Source organism: Theropithecus gelada, chromosome 11, assembly GCF_003255815.1.
Source record: "Theropithecus gelada isolate Dixy chromosome 11, Tgel_1.0, whole genome shotgun sequence".
NCBI lineage: Eukaryota > Metazoa > Chordata > Mammalia > Primates > Cercopithecidae > Theropithecus > Theropithecus gelada.
This window is the reverse complement of record NC_037679.1, coordinates 56,030,380-56,052,293: the sequence shown is the minus strand read 5'-3', so window position 1 is coordinate 56,052,293 and position 21,914 is coordinate 56,030,380. Positions and strand designations below refer to the sequence as shown.

General features: G+C 38.8%; 1 protein-coding gene across 1 annotated transcript in view; it reads right to left on the bottom strand.

The window, feature by feature from the left end:
- CFAP54 (cilia and flagella associated protein 54) overlaps positions 1-21,914 on the bottom strand; it is a 380,538-nt gene that overhangs the window by 48,033 nt on the left and 310,591 nt on the right. The window contains exon 64 of the mRNA XM_025402762.1: positions 5,324-5,430. Coding sequence (XP_025258547.1) covers positions 5,324-5,430 — 107 coding nt within the window. The remainder of the gene's footprint in view (positions 1-5,323; positions 5,431-21,914) is intronic.

The following is a 21,914-nucleotide window of genomic DNA, read 5'->3' as shown; positions in this document are numbered from 1 at the left end:
AAAGCACAATGAAAAAAAGGCACACATCTAAAATATTGCTGAAGATGAAAATAAAGAAAATAATTATCTATGTGGTGAAACAAAATCTAGGCAATAACAAAAGACTGACTCCTGTGGAAGTCTTAATGCCATGCCCTGACTGTCTGGCTGACCTGCAGGTAAGAATTATGACAAGTTAGCAATGACTCTAAAAGGTCAATCAAGGGACCCATAACAATTCAGTGTATTGCATGTGTGTTGGGAATGGGAGTGAAGAGGGTGGAGGAAGGGAGGTAGGGAGAAGAATCAAGAAAAATGAAAAGTAACAGCCAAAGGAGGGCACCAGCAATGATGCTGAAGACAGGGTTCACAGGCCAGCAAACAGTGATGCCCTGAAGGCAGAGTGGACCAGGCGAGTGGAGGCAGAAGGTGGAAAGGCTTACAGTTGATGAAGGCAAACAGTCACCTGCATGGCCTCGGTGACTTCACACTACAGGCACAGCACACATGTGTTTACACATGCATGTCTCCATTCAAGGAAGGAAGAAAATTTTTATGCAAAAGAAGCAAATGATCCCAAAAACAAACTGACATCAGGAACACAGGCAAAAAATTGTCAAACTTCCAATTTTCCACAGCATCCTCATCTGCAGCATTATGTAACACTTGATTATCCTAATGATAGTTCTCAGCAATAAAAAGTTAAAAATGTAATTACATATGAGAGGATGTGAATTTATATAGTATGTCTTAGAAACTTTTCTGTTAAAAAGGCAACAGTTAAATGCAAAGATTTGTTGTTAAAGTTTACTTGAAAGACTTACCCATTAAAAAATGGGTCATCCTATACACCAATAATAGACAAGCAGAGAGCCAAATCATGAGTGAACTCCCATTCACAATTGCTACAAAGAGAATAAAATACCTAGGAATACAACTTTCAAGGGACATGAAGGACCTCTTCAAGGAGAACTATAAACCACTGGTCAAGGAAATAAGAGAGGACACAAACAAATCTTAAAACATCCCATGATCATGGATAGGAAGAATCAATATCGTGAAATTGGCCATACTGCCCAAAGTAATTTATAGATTCAATGCTATTCCCATCAATCTACCATTTACTTTCTTTACGGAATTAGAAAAAAACTACTTTAAATTTCATATGGAACCAAAAAAGAGCCCGTACAGTCAAGACAATCCTAAGCAAAAAGAACAAAGCTGGAGGCATCACGCTACCTGACTTCAAACTGTACTACAAGGCTACAGTAACCCAAACAGCATGGTAGTGGTACTACAACAGATATATAGACCAATGGAACAGAACAGAGGACCCAGAAATAACACCATATATCTACAACCATTTGATCTCAAACAAACCTGACAAAAACAATCAACAGGGAAAGGATTCCCTGTTTAATAAATGGTGTTGGGAAAACTGGCTAGCCATATGCAGAAAACTGAAACTGGACCCCTTCCTTACACCTTATGTAAAAATTAACTCAGATGGATTAAAGATTTAAATGTAAAACCTAAAACCATAAAAACCCTAGAAGAAAACCTAGGCAATACCATTCAGGACACAGGCATGGGCAAAGACTTCATGACTAAAATACCAAAAGCAATTGCAACAAAAGCCAAAATGATAAATGGAATCTAATTAAACTAAAGAGTTTCTGTACAGCGAAAGAAACTATGGGTAACCTACAGAGTGAACAGGCAACCTACAGAATGGGAGAAAATTTTTGCAATATATGCATCTGAGAAAGATCTAATATCCAGAATCTACAAAGAACTTAAATTTACAAGAAAAAAAAGAAACAACCCCATCAAAGAGTGGGCGAAGGATATAAAAGACACTTCTCAAAAAAAGACATTTAGGCAGCCAACAAACATATGAAAAAAAGTTCATCATCACTGGTCATTAGAGAAATGCAAATCAAAACCACAAAACCACATTAGTTAGAATGGCAATCATTAAATAGTCAAGAAACAACAGATGCTGGAGAGGATGTGGAGAAATAGGAACACTTTTACACTGTTCGTGGAATGTAAATTAGTTCAACCATTATGGAAGACAGTGTGGCAATTCCTCAAGGATGTAGAACCAGAAATACCATTTGACCCAGCAATCCCGTTACTGTGTATATACCCAAAGGATTATAAATCATTCTACTATAAAGAAATGTGCACACATATGTTTCCTGCAGCACTATTTACAATAGCAAAGACTTGGAACCAACCCAAATACCCATCAATGATAAATGGGATAAAGAAAATATGGCACATATACACCATGGAATACTATGCAGCCATAAAAAAGAATGAGTTCATGTCTTCTGCAAGGACATGCATGAACCTGGAAACCATCATCCTCAGCAAACTAACACAGGAACAGAAAACCAAACGCTGCATGTTCTCACTCATAAGTGGGAGTTGAACAATGAGAACACATGAACAAAGGGAGGGGAACATCACACACTAGGACCTGTCGGTGGGCTGGGGACAAGGGCAAGGAGAGCATTAGGACAAACACCTAATGCATGTGGGGCTTAAAATCTAGATGACGGGTTGATAGGTGCAGCAAACCACCATGGGACGTGTATACCTATGTAGCAAACCTGCATGTTCTGCACATGTATCCCAGAACTTAAAGTAAAACTTAAAAAAAAAAAGGGTCATCTCCAATAATGCTGGGAAAGGTGCCTGATGCATTGGAGAGAAAAGAAGATGAGGAGGTGAAAGAGTTGGTGAGTCATGCTTGGTTCCTTCAAACTCTAGCCATGAAACCTTAGACTACTCACTTAACCTCTCTGACCCTGAGGTTCCTTCTACTGTAAGACTGGAATAAGAAAATCCACTTCATCCAATTCATAAGGCTTTTGTAAGGATGAAATGACATAAGCATGTATGTTCTTAACCACAAGGAACTACATGAAGGAAAGATAGTATTCTAAAATGCCATTTTTTAAATTCTAATACCTAGAGAAAGAAGTCTTATTTGTCTTCCACAAATAGCATAGCTTTCCTTTATAATACTTGGGATTCTAGGAAGGATAAACCATTCTTTGACATTTGGGTTGCAGATTGTAAATGAGTGTCCAGAACTTCACTGCCTGTGCTGGCAGAGTAAATGGCCCCGTCTAGCTCCACAAACAGCCATCTGGGACCAGGCAAAGCAGGCTGAGTCCTCATGCGAAGAGCAACATCGGATGACCTGAGTCTTGGTGTAAGGCCTGGACCCCATGACTGCACCTGCCTACATCTTGCTTCCTCCCTTTGTGCTCTGGCATACATTTGCCCCTCACCTCCCTGTCCTCCCATGTACTTCTTCATTTCTGTCCTCCAGGTCAACGCCTGCTCCAGCTTTTTAAACCTTGGCACCACAAACAAGCATCTATCATCCCGTCTGGGCTCCCCACAGCCTCTGCTCTCATTTATTGACTCCTAGGCACTCTCTCCCAGAGTCTGCCATGGCCTGGAGGGCAGGACCAAGTTGCAAGTAGAAACATGGATGACTGGAGGTTTAAAGGCAGAGACAGTAGGCAGGGAACTTGATCTTGGTCACAATAGCACAATTTAGATAGAACTACACAGAAGGCTTTATGTCTGTTCATTAAGAACACTATTGTTTCCTTTGTTGCTGTAAAAAAATGCAAAGGATTAAAATATACTTTTTCTTATGAGAACTTAACTAGGATATGAGAAAGTGAATTATAAAAGGAGGATTTCCCAATTTGCAGGTTATCCAAGTTTCTTCTTCTCTGGCCTATGTTTTTCTGACCTGTTTTACTCCTACTTTGCTTTACTCTTACTCCTACTTTGGTCCAAAGGATGATTAGGACCAGTTCCCACATACTAATCTTGAGCCTCATAAGAACACAAGGAATGCCACCCAGGATGAAAGAAATAGTTTATTTTCACAGTGCCACCAAAGGACAAGGAAATAAAAGATTTCTGGGCATGGTCCTCTGTGATGGCCTCAGTGGCTGGGGCTTGTCACTAATTTTACTAACCCTACTATTGATCATAAATACACCAAAATTCAAAACTTTCTGGAATAAAAGAAAGAAGCTTATCAGTTTGATGACTTTCTACTTTATAGAAATTATAATCATTTTTATCATGTGGGGCTGGAAAAAATCTACATTTCCGGATTTACAAAGCAAGTGCAGAATTACCTGATTTTGTTGGTTAGCTATGCTGCTCTATAGCCTGTACCTAAGTTTTCAACCATTTCACTTGGAAAAGAAGAAAAGAAATGGAAAGGAAAAGGAAAACAAGGAAGAAAATAAATTGAATGAAAATATAGAGGAGAGGAGTGGAGGGAAGGAAGGGAAGAAGAGGAGAGAAGAGGAGAAAAGAAAGAAAAGAGGGAACAAATAAATTGACTGAATAATTGAAAATATGCCAGCTCTTGAAACAGCCTTTGTCTCTTTCATGGTGATGCCAAGAAGTCATTCAAAATGAAAATCATGGAACATAAACAAGACTCTCAATGGAAGGAGAGAAGCACTAATTCTCTGTTTACCAAGCCATTGATGGAACAGGCATTAGTGGTTAAGCTTTTCAAAGCATGTTCACACACTGTCTATCTTGGTCCTAACAATAACCCTGAAAGGCAGACAGAGCAGTTATGATCATTTACATCCTAAATGAAGGAAATGGAGGATAAGGTCAGAAGGGCAATGAACAGTGAAGTCAAAAATAAACTAAGTACTAAATTAAAAAACAACAAGGAAATTTGTAAAGTGAAACAGGAAGAGAGAAATGAGGCATGAGCAAAAAGTTAAGAGATATGACCTGTTCGATGGAGAGGGAGGAAAACAACCTAGAAGAAGCAGAGACTTCTGATTGGGCACAGAGGGAAAGGTGGGCCAAGGGAGGTAGTAGAGCTTGGGCTTAATTTTGAAACTCCATACAAAGCCACATTAAATTATTTTTTAACCACACTGAAACTACAGGCAAAATATAGTACAGACAACATCCTTGTGGTCTCTGTAATCTCTATGAAGCATGTATGAACTGTTCCTTCGGCAACCCTCTGTACTATGATTAGTATTATTTCCATTTTACTAATAGGAAACTGAAGTACAGAGGTTACATAAACTGCCCAAGGTTGTGAAGGTAATAAGGGGCACAACTGATATTTGAATGAAGCAGGCAGGATTCAGAGTTCATGCTCTTAACCACTGCAATATAATATTCCTCTAAACAAAAGGAAGATTCTTCTAGAAGTGCCTTTTAGCAGGTCTCCTACGCTACACCTTGCCAATTACTGAAAGAGTCTATTCTCATGAGAAATAACAACAAAGACAATTCGAGTTGTGGAATTTTTACTTGCCTATTCAGTGGAATCCATAAAGAGCCAACACATGTACTGTTACAAGTGGAATGTCTAACATCTGAAATCTTCACAGGCTTCAAATTATATGCATACAACAATAAAACCTATAAGAAAAAAAAAGGGGGTATACAATGTGACATCAAAATTAGAGTTTACCTCAAAAAATACAGCAATAGTTCACAAAATAATATCACTGTACGTTAAAAAGTATTTGTTTAGAAGAGAAAAATTGGGTTTTCAATTCACCCAAAAGAGAAATGATGTGAACCAGAATTATACAAAGGTTGTATGATGAAAATAAATACTATTTGGTAACAATATGATATTATTTTTGAAGAGTGACATTTTGTATTGCAATTAAGTTTATAGTTCAGCCTTTGAAGGCCCTCTACAGTAAGTATTAAGCATACACCTGGTAAATAGCCAACTTTGTTCCTTGTTACTTCTCAACATGTACCATTCCCATAAGTGGGCATAGTCATTTCTATGAGTTCACTTATGCTGTTCCCTTCCTCTTCTCTCCATTTATCCAATCCACACGCAGCTTTCTAGCCACCACAGCTAAGATGAAATGTCCCTTGATGATTCATGCTCCAGTAATTTCCCTGTTGTTCAGATTCTGACAATTCTTAGAGTCAGTTGCATGTTATAGCACCTACTTAGTTATGGATTTGTAGTGTTTGAGAGTCACAGAACCTTAGAGATAATCTGGTCTCATTCCTTCATTTTAGATATAAGAAAGCTATTGTCCAGAGTTGCCAATCAAAACCAAGTAATTAGGCATATTGAGGCTCAGAGAACATAGCCCCAAAGTAACAAAGGACATTAGAAGGCCTTAGAAACTATCTCAGAACCAAGACTTTTTAACCCAGCACAGGTAGGGGCTCTCTCAGGAGGTTCCCATATCTGCCTGAGAAAACGTCTTCCAAAAGAAGTACAATAGTCTTGAAGCTCCCTTTCTAGGAATCTCATTAAATAACCAAGAAAGATTAAGTACCAGAGAGGAGAAAAGACTAAAAGTCATCACCTTGCCCACACAGAGTTTTTGTCTATTCTTCTGAGGGCAGCTTGGAGAGATTGCCTGGGAGACTCTATCTGCATAATCAGACAACCTTTGTTTGCAGTGTTGTGCTACCCCTCTTCTTCCCTAACTTCCCACAAGCTATTGTCGTTCTCAGTCCCTGTACACAGATCACTTAAAAACTATGGTCTGCCCTTTGGGTCCATTCAGTTCTGGTAAAAATCATTGATGACTCCTCAAAATTGCCCATATCCCCAGCTTCCTCTCCCTGAAGGAAGAAACCTGAAGAAGGGTATATAAGCTTCTGAATCTCTCCGGGTAATTGGGTAATCATTCTTTTGTTATTTTCCTGTGCTTATACACATTACTAAATTTGTATGCTTTTTCTCCTGTTAGGCTATCCATTGTCAGTATTATTTTGGTAGACTTTAGACCCAAATCTTTAGAAGAGGAAGAAAAAACTCTCTTCACCCCTAAAGGCACATGCCTTTACCTCTGCTTCCTCACAAAGTAAACTAAGATAAGAGTAAAGGTATTTTTAGGTATTTTTAAAAGGCGTGAGTCCACAAGGACAGAAAGAACACAAGAGGAGATGAAGCAGACAAAAGATGTTAGCAACACTATGAAGGACAGAAAGCACCTGGAAGAACAAAGCTGACTCAGCAGAGAGGAAAGGCTGTGTCCTAAGTGTTTTCAGAGGGGTTGCCAACAACAAGCATGACTGAGATCCCTGACAAGCTCAGGAACTGAAGGCTCGGGTACCTTTAAAGGCAGGAATAGGTGGTACTGCAAACAAGGAGTAACATTAGACAACCTCCCTTTCATCTGGGTGGGTACAACCTGGAGACTCCTCCTTTCCCTTGCCTCCTCTCTCCTGGCTGACCTTCTTCTATTTTGCTCTCTGCTCATGTTAAATCAGAGAGGATCTATGCTGAGGGACGTTAGGTACAGGGCTCAGGTGCTTTACTAAAAACATTGTAATTAAGTGAAAGTCTGCATTCTGAATGAGAGACATCCCCCTACCCCACAACAGCCCCTTCTCAGAATGCAGTAAATTAGGCAGGTGTCTAAGAGAATTGTCTTTGGGGAAACTGATATGTCAAAGAGAAAAGACCTACAGATACTGAAATGTCATCATCCTCCAGTGAAACTACTGGCTCCTTCTGCAGTTACCCTATAATGAGGCCCACAAATCAATGTCTAACCAAATATGCTTTTTAGTGCTTCACTTCAAACATAAATGGACAGTCAAGAGTCACTAGACAGGAAATGAAAGGCAAAAACTAAAACTAACAGAAGGGAAATTGCAGAGTAAGATATAAGACAAAGATCAGGAGAAAACTCCAATGAAACCATAACTAATATCCTCAGATAGAAGAAAGACAATGTTGCATCTGTGAAACAAGAACAGGATACTATCAAAATGGGACAATCAGAGAACAAGGAAGACCACTTAAAAATAGAAATATGATCAAAACAACTAAATAATAAAAGATGCAAAATATAAAGTTGAATCCATCTCCCCAAAAGTGAAACCTAAATTTAAAAACATAGATAATAGGGGAAAAAATGAGAAAAGTAAACACTTAATCCAATTGGTTCAATATCTGAATAATAGAAATTCCAAAAGGTAATAAGATAATCAGAGGGAGGAAATTATTAAATAAAACAAATTTCTATGAACTGGAGAATATTAGTTTTCATTTTGAAAGGGCCACCCTAAATATCCAGCACAACAGATGAAAGACTCACACCAATGCGCATCACGAAATCTCAGTACATATGGGACAGAGGGAAGACTCTGAGAGCTGGCAGAGTCACAAATAATGAACTAGGAATCAGAATGGGATCAGCCTTCTCAACAGCAATGCAGAGACATTGCTGTTGACAATGCCAGAGACAGTGGAATAATACCCCCCATGTTTGCAGGGAAAATAACTGTCAGCCTAGAATTTTAGGCCAAGAAAACAATGAATTAAGCATTAAAATAAAGATATTTTGTTAGACATTCAAGGTCTTTTTACCTCCTGGGTAATCTCAGTTAGTTTGCTGCAACCCTGTTACCATATAAGGGCAATGTAGTCATGGTATTGGCCCTTGGCCAAACCTGAGTAAAATGTGTTAACTAGTAATTAATGCAGTCCTGTTCAAGGGTCTGAAACAGACCAGAGAGCAGCCTGTAACATCTGGTCTGCATTTTTTATAAAAAATGTGCATACTGATGATTGGCAGCTAGATCTATTATCTTCACTTCTATTATTGAGTCTGGGCCCACACGTGTTTTTGACTACACAAACAGAGATAGAAAAGGCTCCTCCTCAGATAAGAGAGCAGCTTGAGACCAAGATATGTCAGATTTTGGTGGTTTATAATCCATAAATGAACTGTGTCCTATGTGACTGAGACACTGAAAGCTGCCCCTGGATATCTTGAGTGTCTCGAATGATTACCTGTGCTTTCTTTAGCCTTCCATGCCTTATCCTTTCTTTGTGAAGTCTCATGAATACTCTGAAAAATTAGAACCTCTATACACCCTTTTTCAGGAAGCTGGAGGACGTGTTCATCTGACCCAAGAGAGCAACTCAAGACAGAAACAGGAGACCCAGGGAACCCAACTTAGAGAGAGGGGAAGGAATACGCAGTAGGGTGATGAATGGGACCCTTAAGATGATAGTTGAGCCATAAAAGCAATCAATGTGGAGCATGTCTCTGAAGAAGAAAAACAAATGGAACTGAAAGATAAGCTGATGAGTTTGACCAAATGGAGAAGACTGTATAGTTCTTTGAAAGCTTGGGAAGAATTAGAGATCCCAAAATAAACAAAAATAAGACAAAAGACTGGTTCTAAGTTAAAGGCAACTTTTTTCTTCTGGAAAGAAGAAGGCAGAAATAAAGGAAGCAGTAACCTACTTGGCTCACCCATGAATGATACTTACATAGTCATAATGCAAACGCAGACTATGGGCAAGCTGACATTCACGCCTCTGGCTTCCTCATTTGTGAAATGGAGATGTGTAATCCCCATTCCATGAATTGCTCGTGTGAGGATTCAATGAGTCCATGTGAAGTGCTTAGAGCAATAATAATGCTCTAAGGCATTATTTTAGTTCGTGATCATTCTTGGCTCCTTACTCTTCCTTGGTGCCTCATTCTTTATATTCTCTTAGACCTACTGCTAATCCTAAAATGACTTCCCATTAGATCTCCCAGCCAGTCCTTGCCTAATCTACTAATCCTTAGTTCTATTCCCGCTTGTCTTCACTCTTCAAGGGACAAGATTCACCCTATATCACCTTCATACTTCAGGGTGGATTCAGGAGGAGACAATACACTCATGATGGAACTTTCAATGCTCCCTTACTCACTTCTGCAAAGACTAGTTTTCCAATGGCAAAGAAGTGATATAGTTTTGAAAAACACTGAGGACTATTGTATTTAAAATGTGTCTTATGTTTAGAATTCCTTATAGCCCAGGAATGAGTGAAAGAAGAGCTCTCTTGTATTAGATGGAGTTGATTGTCTGACTTCCTCATCTTTGTATCTTAATCACCTAACAAAATACCTGGCATATGGTATGTACTCAATAAATCTTTTATTAATTAGTAAGCAGCTAAATTATATGTGTTTGTAAATAAATAAATATTAGGGATGAGAAGAGTTTGGTTCTCATTCCTATTTTTGTCACTAATGAGTTGTGGCATTGGTCAAGTCGCTTTACCCACATGGGACCTTGCTTCTTCCTCTGTAATATGTGAGCATTGAATAGATGTTCCCTTAGTTTCTTTCCAGTTCTGAACTTTGCCTTGGGTGGTACCAAGAGAAGTCAGAGAAGGTTTCCAATGCAACCTACTATATGATGCAGCAATGGAGAATCAACATTAGAACTGTAAGCTGCATTAGTAGCAATGGCCTAGACCAGTGCTTCTCAAACTTGAATGTACATAATTATACTTGGGAGAGACTATTAAAATGCATATTCTGACTCAGTGGGTCTGAACTGAGAGTCTACATTTCTAATGAGATTCCAGGGGATGCTAGTGCTGCTGGTTCTCAGCCATACTTTGTGTCGCAACAGCTATTTCAAATGTCAGTCCCTATCTCCCTTATACAGCACAGCTTTTGCCTTTCCAAGCTCCCTGAAGCTGGATGTTATTTTGGGCCCCATCTGAAGGACCAGGCTCTAGCTAATCGCATGGTCAACAAGGCCCAAAATCCAGAGCACCTCAGAGGGAATCCCTGGGCCTCTGCATGATTCCTGAGTTACAGCACTCCCAACATCTAAGTTGGTCATTGGGCTTCTGCTTTTATTATTACTTGGTAGCTTTCCCAGGAACCCTAACTCTTCCTTCAGTAACTTGCTGGGACTGAACTTGTCTTAAATGCACAGCTTGTTTATTTGGAAACCTGAAACAGAGTCTAGCTTTCCAGAAAAGAGTACTAGGTCCACATATCTTGTTTACAGACTGGCTGGATTCCTGCACTAAATAAACATACCTCCAAATACCATTTCAGTTGCATTGAAGTTTGTGTTTTCACTTGGCAGAATCTTGCTCTTCAGTGATGTGCTTGCTCAAACTTTCTGCCTTTGATCATCCTTATCCATCTGAGTCTTCTATGGCCTTTGAATACCTTGCCTTGGACTGTCCAACTGTGCTCAGTAAAATGGCCTTTGTTTTTTGCTTTTTTTCCAAGTTTACTTATTTTTTCCAACTTCATATATATAGAGAGAGTTTGGCTAGTGACAAAGTCTTGGCTTTTAGAGTACACATCACCTGAATAGTGAACATTGTACCCAATAGGTAATTTTTCAATCTTCACCCATCTCCCACCCTCCCACTCTTCGTCATTTCCAATGTCTATTATTCCACTGTCCATGTCCATGTTTACTCATTGTTTAGCTTCCAATTCTAAGTGAGAACATGTGGTATTTGGCTAAGTTATTTTAGTTAGGATAATGGCCTCCAGTTATATCCATGTTACCACAAAAGACATGTTATTTTTTATGGCTGAGTAGTTATTTATCCAGTCCTCTATTGATGGACACGTAGGTTGATTCCACATATTTGCTATTGTAAATAGTGATGCAGTAAACATACAAGTGCAGGTATCTTTTTGATATTATAATTTATTTCCCTTTGGATATACACCCAGTCACAGAACTGCTAAATCCAATGGTGGTTCAATTTTTAGTTACGTGAGAAATCTCCCTACTTTTTTCCATAAAGATTGTACTAATTTACATTTCCACCAAGAGTGTATAAAAGTATTTCATCTTCTCCAATTCCGTAATTCCACCTTGCCAATATTTTTTTTTAACTTTTTAATAAGTCATTCTGACTGGTGTAAGATTATATCTTGTCATTTTAACTTTCATTTCTCTGATGATTAGTGATGTTGAGCACTTTTTTGCATGTTTATGGAAAACTTGTATATTTTCTCTTGAAAAATAAATGTTCATGTTTTGAGTCCACTTTGTAATTTTTTTTCTTGTTGAGTTGCTTGAGTTCCTTGTAGATTCTATTTTTTATACCTGTACCATGTTGTTTTGGTTACTATAACCTTGTAGCATAATTTGAAGTGAGGTAATGTGATGCCTCCAGCTTTGTTCTTTTGGCTTAGATTGCTTTGGCTATTCCAGCTCGTTTTTTGTTCCATATGAATTTTAGGATTTTTTTTTCTAATTATCTGTGAAAAACGTTGAACCTGTAGATTGCTTTGGGCAGTGTGGTCATTTTAATAATATTGATGCCTCCAAACCATGAAGATGGAATGTCTTTCCATGTTTCTGTCATCTACACTTTCTTTCATCAGTGTTTTGTAGCTCTCTTTTCAGAGATCTTTCATGTCCTAGGTTAAATATATTCCTAGGTATTGTTTTATGTAGTTATTACAAATGTTATTGCCTTCTTGATTTGGTCCTTGGCTAGATCATTATTGGTATATAGAAATGCTACCGATTTCTGTACGTAAATTTTGTATACTGAAGCTTTACAAAATTCATCTATCAAACTAAGAGGTTTTATGGTGGAGTCTTTAGGATTTTTTAGTTATAAGATCAGCAAACAGAAGTGATTTGACTTTCTCTTTTCCAATTTGTATGTCTTTAATATTTTTCTCCTGCCTGATAGCTGCGGTGAGAACTTCCAGTACCATCTTAAATAAGAATGGTGAAAATGGGCATCCTTGCCTTGTTCCAGCTTTCAGAGAGAATGTTTTCAACTTTTCCCCTTTCAGTCTGATATTGGCTGTAGGTTTGTCTTAATTATGTCTTCATCATGTTGAGGTATGTTATTTTATGCTTAATTTGTTGAAGATTTTTATAATAAAGGTATGCTAAATTTTACCAAATGCTTTTTCTACATCTGTTGAGATGACCATATAGTTTTTGTCATTAATTTTCTTTATGTGATGTATCACATTTATTGATTTCCATATGTTGACTTATAATGGCATCATTGGGATAAATCCCACCTGATCATGGTGTATTATCTTTCTGATGTGCTATTGGATTTGATTTGCTAGTATTTGGTTGAGGATTCTTGCAACTATATTCCTCAGGATATTGGTCTGTAGTTTTCTTTTTCTGTTATGTCCAGTATCAGGGCAATACTGGTCTTATACAATGAGTTAGGAAGAATTTCTTCTTACTCAGTTTTTTGGAATAGTTTTAGGAGTGTTAGTATTATTCTTCTTTGTATGTTTGATAGAACTTGGCTATGAATCCATCTAATCCTGGGTTTTTTGTTGATGCTTGGAGATTTTTTTTATTACTGATTCAATCTTGCTACTTACTATTGGTCTGTTCATGACTTTTATTTCTTCCTACTTCAATTTCAGGAGATTGTATGTTTCCAGGATTTTATCCTTTTCCACTAGGTTTTCTAGTTTGTCTCATATAGTTGTTCATAATAGTCTCTGGTCATCTTTTGTATCTCTGTAATATCAGTTGTACTGTTGTGTCTGGAATTGGTGGGTTCTCGGTTTCGCCGACTTCAAGAATGAAGCCATCGACCCTCACAGTGAGTGTTACAGTTCTTAAAGATGGTGTGTCTGGAGTTTGTTCCTTCTAGTAGGCTCGTGGTCTCGTTGACTTCAGGAGTGAAGCTGCAGACCTTCATGGTGAGTGTTACAGCTCTTAAAGGCAGCACGTCTGGAGTAGCTCATTCCTTCCGGTGGTTTTGTGGTCTCACTGGCCTCAGGAGGGAAGCTGCAGACCTTCGCAGCAACTGTTACAGTTCATAAAGTTAGCACATACGGAGTTGTTCGTTCCCCGCGTTCAGAGCTGTTCTTCCCTCCCAGTGGGTATGTGGTCTCACTGGCTTCAGGAGTTAAGCTGCAGACCTTCGCGGTGAGTGTTACAGCTCTTAAACGCAGTGCAGACCCAAGGAGTGAGCAGCAGCAAGATGTTTTGTGAAAAGCAAAAGAACAAAGCTTCCACAGCATGGAAGGGGACCCGAGCAGGTTGCCCCTGCTGGCTCCCGCATCCTGCTTTTATTCCCTTATCTGGCCCCACCCACATCCTGCTGATTGGTCCGTTTTACAGAGAGCTGATTGGTCCATTTTGACAGAGTGCTGACTGGTGCATTTACAATCCCTGAGCTAGACACAGAGTACTGATTGGTGCATTTACAATCCTTTAGCTAGACATAAAAGTTCTTCAAGTCTCCACTAGGTTAGCTAGATACAGAGTGCTGATTGGTGCATCCACAAACCCTGAGCTAGACACAAGAGTGCTGATTGGTGCATATACAATCCTCCAGCTAGACATAAAAGTTCTCCAAGTCCCCACCCCACTCAGGAGCCCAGCTGGCTTCACCTAGTGGATTGTGCACAAGGGCCGCGGGCAGAGCTGCCTGCCAGTCCCATAGTCCTACGCTGCACCCACATTCCTCAGCCCTTGGGTGGGTGGTCGATGGGACCCCGTGCCCTGGAGCAGGGGGTGGCACCCGTTGGGGAGGCTCTGGCCGTGTGGGAGCCCATGGGGCACGGTGGGGTGGGGGAGGTCATGGCGGGCTGCAGGTTCTCGGGTTCCTACCTGTGCCTCTCCCTCCACACCTCTCGGGGAGCAGAGGGAGCCAGCTCTGGCGTCGGCCAGCCCAGAGAGGGGCTCCCACAGTGCAGCGGCAGGCTGAAGGTCTCCTCAGGCATGGACAAAGCAGACGATCAGGCCAAGGAGGCGCCAAGAGCCAGCGAGGGCTGCTAGCACATTGTCACCTCACGATGTCTCCTTTTTAAATTATGATTGTGTTTATTTGGTTCTTCCACTTTCTTAAGTCTAACTAGTGCCTCGACAATTTTGTTTATCTTTTAAAAAAAACCCTTTGTATTGTTTTTTAGTCTCTATACCATTTAGTTCTGTTCCGAGCTTTGTTATTTGTTTTCTTCTGCTAACTTTGAGTTTGGTTTGTTCTTGTTTTTCTAGTTCCTTGAAGTGTAACATTAAGTTGTTAATTTGTGACTTTTCAACTTTTTTGATGTAGGCATTTAATGCTATGAACTTCCCTCTTAGCACTGCTTTTGCTACATCCCACAGTTTTCTTTTCTTTTAATGTTGTGTTTTCATTTTCATTCATTTCAAAAATTTTTAATTTCCATCTTAATTTCTTCATTGATCTAGTAATATTTCTAGAACATGCTGTTTAATCTCCATGTGTTTGTAAGATTTTGGAGCTCCTCTTAGTACTGATTTCTAGCTTTATTCTATTGTAGTCTGATAAATTCTTTGACATAATTTTTATTAAAAAATCTGTTAAAACTTTTTTTATGGCCTAATAGGTGGTCTATCTTGGGGAATGTTCCATGCACCAATGAAAAGAATGAATATTCTGTAGTTGCTGGATAAAATATTCTGTAAATCTCAGCAAAATGAACTTTGTATAAAGTCCAACATTTATTTGTTAATTTTCTGTCTTGATGATCTATCTAGTGCTATGAGTGGGATGTTAAAGTTGTCCACTATTATTGTATTGCTGTCTATCTCTTTCTTTAGGTTTAGTAATATTTGTTTTGTGAATTTGTGTACTCTGATGTTGTGTGCATATGTATTTCAGATTGTTACATCCTCTTGCTGAATTTATCCCTTTATCATTATATAATGATCTTCCTTGTCTTTTATTACTGTTTTTTTATTTAAAGCTGGTTTTGTTTGGTATAATGTAGCTACTCCCACTTGCTTTTGGTTCTTACTCCTTTGGAGTATCTTTTTTCACCCCTTTACTTTCAGTCTATTATGGGTCTTTATAGATAAGGTGAGTTTCTTATAGGTAGCATATAGTTGGATCATGGTTTTGTTTTGTTTTTTAATCCATTCTACCAATCTGTATCTCTTAAGTGGAAGATTTAATCCATTTATATTCAAAGTTAATATTGATATATGAGGCTTTGTTCCTGTTATATTGTTAATTGTTTTCAAGTTGGTTTATAAATCGTTTCTTTTTCTCTTGTTTTGTGGTTTGATAAGATTCTGCCATGTTGCCACTTGATCCTTTCTCTTCCTCTTTTGTGTGACTGTTTTATAAGAACTGTAAGTTTTATATTTCTATGTGTTTTCATGGTGGTGAATATCAACCTTTTGTTTCCACGTTTAAGAACCATTTGGGCATTTCATGTAGGGCCAGTTTAGTAATGACAAACTCCATCAGCATTTGTGTGCCTGGGAAAGATTTTATTTCTCCTTCATTTATAAAGCTTATTCTGGCAGTATATAAGATTACTGAGTGACAGTTTTCTCTTTCTGTACTTTGAAAATGCCACTGCATTCTCTTCTGTCCTGTAAGATTTATGCTGAAAAGGCCACTGTTAGACTAATGAGATTTCCTTTATAGATGACTAGACACTTCTCTTTTGCTAATTTTACTTTTTTTTTCACTTTGACTTTTGACATTCTGAAGATAATAAGCCATGATGAAGTCTTTTTTGCAATGTATTTGCCTGAGGATCATTGGGCCTCCTGTATCTGGATGACTGACTCTTTGCTATATTTGGGAAGTTTGCATCAATTATGTCCTTAAGTAAGTTTCCTAATCTTTTTGATCTCTCTTTCTCCTTGGAAATACCAATAATTCATAAGTTCTGGTGATTTACATAGTCCCAGATCTCTCAAAGACTTTGTTCATTCTTTTTCATTCTTTTTTCTTATTTTTGTCTGACGAGAGTATTTCAAAAGACCCGTCTTCAAGTTCAGAGATTCTTTCTTCTGCTTACTCTAGTGTGTCACTAAAGCTTTCAAGTGTATTCTGTATTTCCTTCAATGAATTTTTTGTTCAGAAATTCTTTTTTTTAAAGATATTTATCTCCTTGTTAAATTTTTCATTCATACCCTGAATTGATTTTCTGATTTCTATGTATTGGTTTTCAGATTTTTCCTGCATTTCACTGAGGTTCTTTCAAACCAATATTTTGAATTCTTTAGCCAGCATTTCAAGGAGTTTTTTAAATTAGGATTTATTGCTGGATGATTGTTGCGGTCCTTTGGTTGTATCATATTTCCTGCTTTTTCATGTTTACTATGTCCTTCCATTGATATGTGCGTCTGATGTAGCAGTTGCTTGTTCCAATTTTGTGAAATTGATTTGGAGGGGACAACTATTTTTTTCCTGAGGGTGTACATATGTTGTTGGTTGAGTAGGCTATTTTGGCTTTGATTTTGGGTGACTGCAATAGTGTGAACTTTGTGTTACTCCTTTGACAATACACAAGGTCACTGGTATCCCTGATTTCCTTGGTGGCTTAAGGTAGAGTTATTAGTTGAGGATGCGGTGAAGTTTTGCTGCAGATTTGGAGACAAACTGAGCCGTCTCCAGACCCCACTGGTGGCAGCAGTGGGGCAAATGTGCTTGTTTTTAAGCCTCAGAGCAGGTTACACAGGCTCCAGTGTTAGTGAATCCTGGAGGGCTGAATCATGGGTTTCTAGGTGGCTTGTTAGAAGTTAGTAGTGGGAATGAGATTTCATCTCATGCCAGCTAGAATGGTGATCATTAAAAAGTCAGGAAACTACAGAGGCTATGGAGAAATAGAAACACTTTTACAGTGTTCGTGGAGTGTAAATCAGTTCAACCATTGTTGAAGACAGTGTGGCAATTCCTCAAGGATCTGGAACCAGAAATACCATTTGACCCAGCAATCCCATTACTGGGTATATACCCAAAGGATTATAAATCATTCTACTATAAAGACACATGCACACGTGTGTTTACAGTGGCACTATTTACAATAGCAAAGACTTGGAACCAACCCAAATGCCCATCAATGATAGACGGGATAAAGAAAATGTGGCACATATACACCAGGGAATACTATGCAGCCATTAAAAAGAATGAGTTCATGTCCTTTGCAGGGACATGGATGAAGCTGGAAACCATTTTCTCAGCAAACTAACAGCACCAGAAAACCAAACACCACATGTTCTCACTCATAAGTGGGAGCTGAACAATGAGAACACATGGACACAGGGAGAGGAACAGCACACACTGGGGCCTGTCTGTGGGTAGGGAGCAGGGGGAGGGAGAGCATTAGGACAAATACCTAATGCATGTGGGTCTTAAAACCTAGATGGCGGGTTGATAGGTGTAGCAAACCGCCATGGCACATGTATACCTATGTAACAAACCTGCACGTTCTGCAAATGTATACCAGAACTTAAAGTATAATAATAATAATAATAATAATAACAACAATAATAAAGAAGTTAGCAGTGGGAGTAGTGGGCCAGATGTATGGGCAAGTTCTCAAGCCCCTAGGCAGCTGGTGTCATATGGGTGGTGGCTATAGCACTGATGGAGCGACCTACTGGGACCCGAGGAGTCTGTGTTGGTGTTCTTGGTAACTGCAATGGATTGAGTGGACTAGTCCTCAGTCCCACAGTTGCCCATAGCAGGGCAGTGGGTATTGTCCTAAGTGTGCTTAGGATAGTTTGATCTCCCCTGTTGCTCCCCTGGTTGGGTGGCAGCTACAGCTGCATTGCCTGGAACTCGGCCCAAGAGTAAGGTATAGCCCAACATTAAACTCTCAAAATGGTGCCAGTTGTGGGTTTGTGACCAGAGTGGGTGGCCCTGACCCCCCTCAGGAGAGCAGCATGGGCAAGAATCAGTAATGTATGTAGTCTGCTTGAGTCTTGATCTCACAGCAGCCTGTAGCAGGGTAGTGGGTATTGTCCTAGGTATGCATAGGAGAGATTGGTTTTCTTGTTCCTCCTTGGTCAGGCAGCAGCTGCTGCCACATCAACTCAAACTCAGTCTGAAGGTGGGGCACAGCCCAGCGTTAAACTTTCAAAACAGCACCTTAGGCCTGCAGTCAGGGAGGGCAGGACCCTTTCAAGCCATGCAATGTGAGCAAGAAGCTGTGGGAAGTGTGGTCCACTCACTTCTCAGTTTCACAGCAGCCCATTGGAGGGCAGTGAGTATTATCCTAGAAATGCATAGGAGAACCTAGTTCCCTGTCCCTCCTTGGCCAGCTGGCAGCTACAGTCATGTCAGCCCAAACTCAGACCACACAACAACCTTTGTAGCAGCAATGATTCCCTCCAAATTAGTTCTCAGGTGCCCAAAGGAAGGGCCAGCTACTGATTCCTTATTATCCCTCCTCCCTATTAGTTGTTATTATTCCTTCAGCCTTCCCAAGTTATAAACATAATTCAAATTTATTCTGTTCCTCAAATGAGCTAGATCCTCCTAGGAATGCTGGATTCTAAAAAGAGCAGGAAGATGAGACAGGATAAAGTTAAAAGTCCTAAGGTACAATCTGGGGACAAATTTGGGCGATCAAACCTTTAGCCATGCTTACATCTTCTTACAGTTAAACTGTAGTAGTATGTCTCTCTGACTTAAATAAACCACTCTTTGCAGCTATTTTTAAAGCCATTGTCTGGGAGGTTCATTAAAATGATAGTCCCTGGCAGCCTAGTTGGTATTTGTCCCTGCAAGATTTTGAAATTGTTCAAAAGATGCTTAGTTTGTACAAAGTTCCAATGAATAGCTTGTAATGTGGTTCTATTATATTCTATTAAAGATAATTTTGTCAACCAGGATAGAACAATTTCTACCTTGTATACTCAAGAAGCTAAGATTTTCAAAGTTGTGAACTTAACTCCGAAGTATTGTGGCATGGAGTATTAGCCCTCTGAATTATTGAAAAATTTCATATCAAAATCCCCAGTGCTGGAATTTCAACTCTGCTGCCGCTGGCATCCCTAGTTCCTATTGGTATTTATGCTTCAATGTGGTGAATAAACTAAAGGGACCAAGTGGGTGGATCAAGGGATGTTAAATTGCATTGTCACACAATGATTCTTTTTGTCCCTGAAAACTCCAAAGCTCCAAGTCAGTTATTAATTTTCATTACCATCCTTTCAAGAAGCTAGAAGTGCCCATAGCCAGGAGCATCATCTGAGGACTCAATACAGCACCATGCTCAGACGTGCAGACTCTGGAGTCAGATTGCTTCAATTCTGACTCCTTGCCCACTAACATTCTTCCATCCTGTGTCTCACTTCTTTTTATGTAAAAGGGGACTAATGAAAGCATTTATCTTACAGAGTTGATGTGAAATGATGGAAGTAAAGTGCTTGGAACATAGTGAGTTCTACATAAGTTTTCTTTCTTATTATCTTGTGGGTTTCACGAGCTTCAGCCAGTTATTCAACATTAAACTCAATGCTAAAATCCTGAAACAATGAGTAGATGAATGCTTAAAATCATCAAACGAATTTCAGCTTTTTCTTCCAAAACAATAAAATCTGGAGTCTGAGATCTAGGGCATCTAGGTCAGTGTTTCTTGACTTTTTGACTGAGCATTATGGCAGCAACTACATCTTTTATCATGACCTAATGCATACATGCTTATTGTCAAAGGGGAAAAATATTCTCAAACTAAAAAATGGAAAAACTGTGTGTTCTGCATCTTTTCTTGTGACTAGAGAAAATCACTCAAGCAATTTGCTTAAATCTGAATTTTTTAGTTGGTGTTCTGCTTCTAATCTCTGCCTGACACTAGTTCATGCTTCTGTGTTAATTGTCAGACACAATTGTTGATGGATAAAACCTTGTTACTCTAATTATCAGCCACAAAGATATTCTTAGCATTTGCTTCTTAGATATTGCTTTGTTTTGTTTTTCCAATAGCAGCATACAGACATCTCAAATTATCCTGCCGCAAACTGCCCTTGTAATAACTGATATGGATATGATGTTTCTGTGACCGTGTGAAATAAGCTTTATGCTTTCTTCCTCTTTTTTAAAACTAACTGCTTAGGTAAACATTCTGTTTCCCGACTATGTATTCCTCCCATTTCTTAACCCTCTCTGAATGGATATAATCTTTTATTAGCTCCTTGCCAGCAAGTAAATAAAATTTGACATATGCTGAAGACCAACCTAAGAAATTTTGTTTTTAACGTATATATCATAAAATGAAAGTTTCAGGAAACATTTTTATATGCAATGCGTTCTAGTGTTTTTTGTGTTTCATTTCTTTTTAAAAAATTCTATTTATGATCCACTATACTCCTTGACCCATTAGTATTTTTAATTATAATTTGAAAACTACTGCACTACATTCCCCTAAAAGACACTACAGATTCATTATTTTTTAAATGTATATGGAATATCTGGCAAGGATTTAACTGGCAAAGAGTGGAAGGGACAGTACTTTTAAAATGTGGGAAATAGCATGAAAGGTATCTGGAGAGTTATATGCTGAAGTTTCTCTTTTGTATCTGGATGGGAATAGAATTATAATTGACCAAGAGTTAGTAGCAGATTTCCAGCCTAAGGTAGCAGAATGAAGGGGCCAAAGTGAGAAATGGTGCTGGAGAACAAAGAGAGGCAGGCCCGAGAGGTTTCATGATTTGACGTGGGTCACATGAGTCAAGGAGTTGCAGAAGCTACCAGAGGCACAGCTAGAGGGGACAGCACTCAAGAGCTGGGAAGTGTAAGAACAGACCAATGCAGAACACAAAAAGCAAATAAAAATGCTGAACAGGGCAAAACTATAAGGCAAATGTTTTATGGGAAAAAGCCTGAGGCTCTTCTTACCCAAAGCAGCAATCAAAGGAATTCTATAGTGGAATATCCCTCTGTGAAAGGCCGTATTGACCAACTGCTGGGTTTTTAAAAGTTTGACCCATTTTCAAGGCTATCCTAAAATCTGAATTACTGTTCAATCTCCAGTAATTCATGGATTGATACTGAACTGGTCCTAAATACTTGTCCCCTCCTTCCTTCTGTCCCCCAATTAGCCCTATTCAAATGTCCATCCATATGGATATAGATATGAATAAATATATAGATAATGGATATAAATATAAGGATAACATACATTAAAATGAATTATATCTATGATACAAATTTGTAAACTGCATTTAGAGGCAAACTAAGGTTTTCTTTTATTTGCTATGTACTTAAATTTTGCTGGTTAGGCACAGTTTACTCTCTTTTCTGCAGAATGTTGGAAGCTAAAGTATCTATAAGGAGATATTACTGATAAACATTAAAGGTGCCTTTAAATAATGATTACCAAGTATATTTAATGTGTATTTGAAGCTATTAAACTTTAAAAGCATAATAATTTAAA